The 1,326-nt window shown below is 41.7% G+C and overlaps 1 protein-coding gene across 1 annotated transcript in view; it reads right to left on the minus strand.

Annotated features, from left to right (window-relative positions):
* LOC102256215 (tripartite motif-containing protein 5-like) overlaps window positions 1-1,326 on the minus strand; it is a 52,276-nt gene that overhangs the window by 1,833 nt on the left and 49,117 nt on the right. Inside the window, exons 7-9 of the mRNA XM_014544142.1 lie at window positions 1,110-1,210; window positions 814-840; window positions 4-549 (exon numbers count right to left, since the gene is read on the minus strand). Coding sequence (XP_014399628.1) covers window positions 4-549; window positions 814-840; window positions 1,110-1,210 — 674 coding nt within the window. The remainder of the gene's footprint in view (window positions 1-3; window positions 550-813; window positions 841-1,109; window positions 1,211-1,326) is intronic.

The raw sequence follows: 1,326 nt of genomic DNA on the forward strand, positions 1-1,326 counted from the left end.
TGCATTTCATAGGATTGAAATACGGAAACATTACCTGAGAAAAGGAACATGAAGAGAATTTATAGATGAGAAACCCATGGTTATTGACATTAAAAAATGAGACAGTGCCAGCATCATAGTCTAGGAAAACCCCAACACGACGGGGAGGAACACTCAGGAACAGGGTTACGGTCGTGGAGTCAGAGGAGGCAGAATCCACAAAAGCCTTATATTCAGAATTGTTCTGTAGCCCTACAACCCAGTAGCCATATTTAGGTTGAAATTTAGAGCAAAGAGGCTGACTATTTTTAATTTGTCTTATAAAATCCATCTTCTTGGAGTCAGGGTATTTTTCTCCATATACCCCCATAATCCAGGCACGTTTCTGTGACACATCCACCTCCCAGTAATGCTTCCCTGATGTGATAGAAGGTGATCCCAGGATGCCAAAATCCATATTATCACCTCCAAATAAATAAGAAAAACGGGAACGTCTCAGTCTCACTTGTCTCCGATCCTCAGAAATGACAATAATTGATTTATTCGTGGGAGGATCCAGGGTCACGTGTTCTGTAGAAAAATTACAGTTTTGGGTGAGGAATCTGACATGCTTTATGTGTGACATTGTAAGGAAGATATTGAGAATAGAATGAGTAGGAAATGGGAAGCATTTGACTTGGTTCTTGAGGAGCAGTACTCACTGCAGGAATATAATATGTATGTGTGAGGTGGGAGGGAAACACGGGTCTTTATACTAGAGACCTAGCAGAAAATGCAAAATTCTAAAAGAAGATGAGGACAAGGTGACTTTGTGATATTGTGATTTCTCCTTACCCCAGGAGCGTCGCGCTTCTGCCAGTTCTGAAATTAGAAAAAGTCCATAACATTAAGTATAGACAAAAGATTCTACATTAACATCTAATTTCTCTCCAAATCAGAGAAAGACTGGGGTCTATGTATAGTAGTACATGGAAGAATGAGAGGTGAACAAGACAGCTGACTACGCCCCATTGAATATGTCAGCAGCATATAATATCCGCCTTCCTTTGTCTCCTCTATCTACACCTAAAACCTGACCTTCAACCCATAACAAAAATCTCACAGCCACCCATTGCTCTGGCATTCCTCACCAGTAAAGGCTTCCAGCACCCCTCTCAGGTCAGGAGCTTGAAGCACTGTCCTTTGCTTCATGGGGAGAGTTCTTGGCTTCTTCAGAGTGAAAGTCTTACTCCTAGGGATGACAAAATAGATCCACACACCTCTGAATTTTTGTCTCTTCAAAACCACTGATTTTTATCTACTCACCCCAAGGAGTACTTGAGCCCCCATTCATGGACCCCTGAGAAA

Source organism: Myotis brandtii, unplaced genomic scaffold (assembly GCF_000412655.1).
Source record: "Myotis brandtii unplaced genomic scaffold, ASM41265v1 scaffold3532, whole genome shotgun sequence".
NCBI lineage: Eukaryota > Metazoa > Chordata > Mammalia > Chiroptera > Vespertilionidae > Myotis > Myotis brandtii.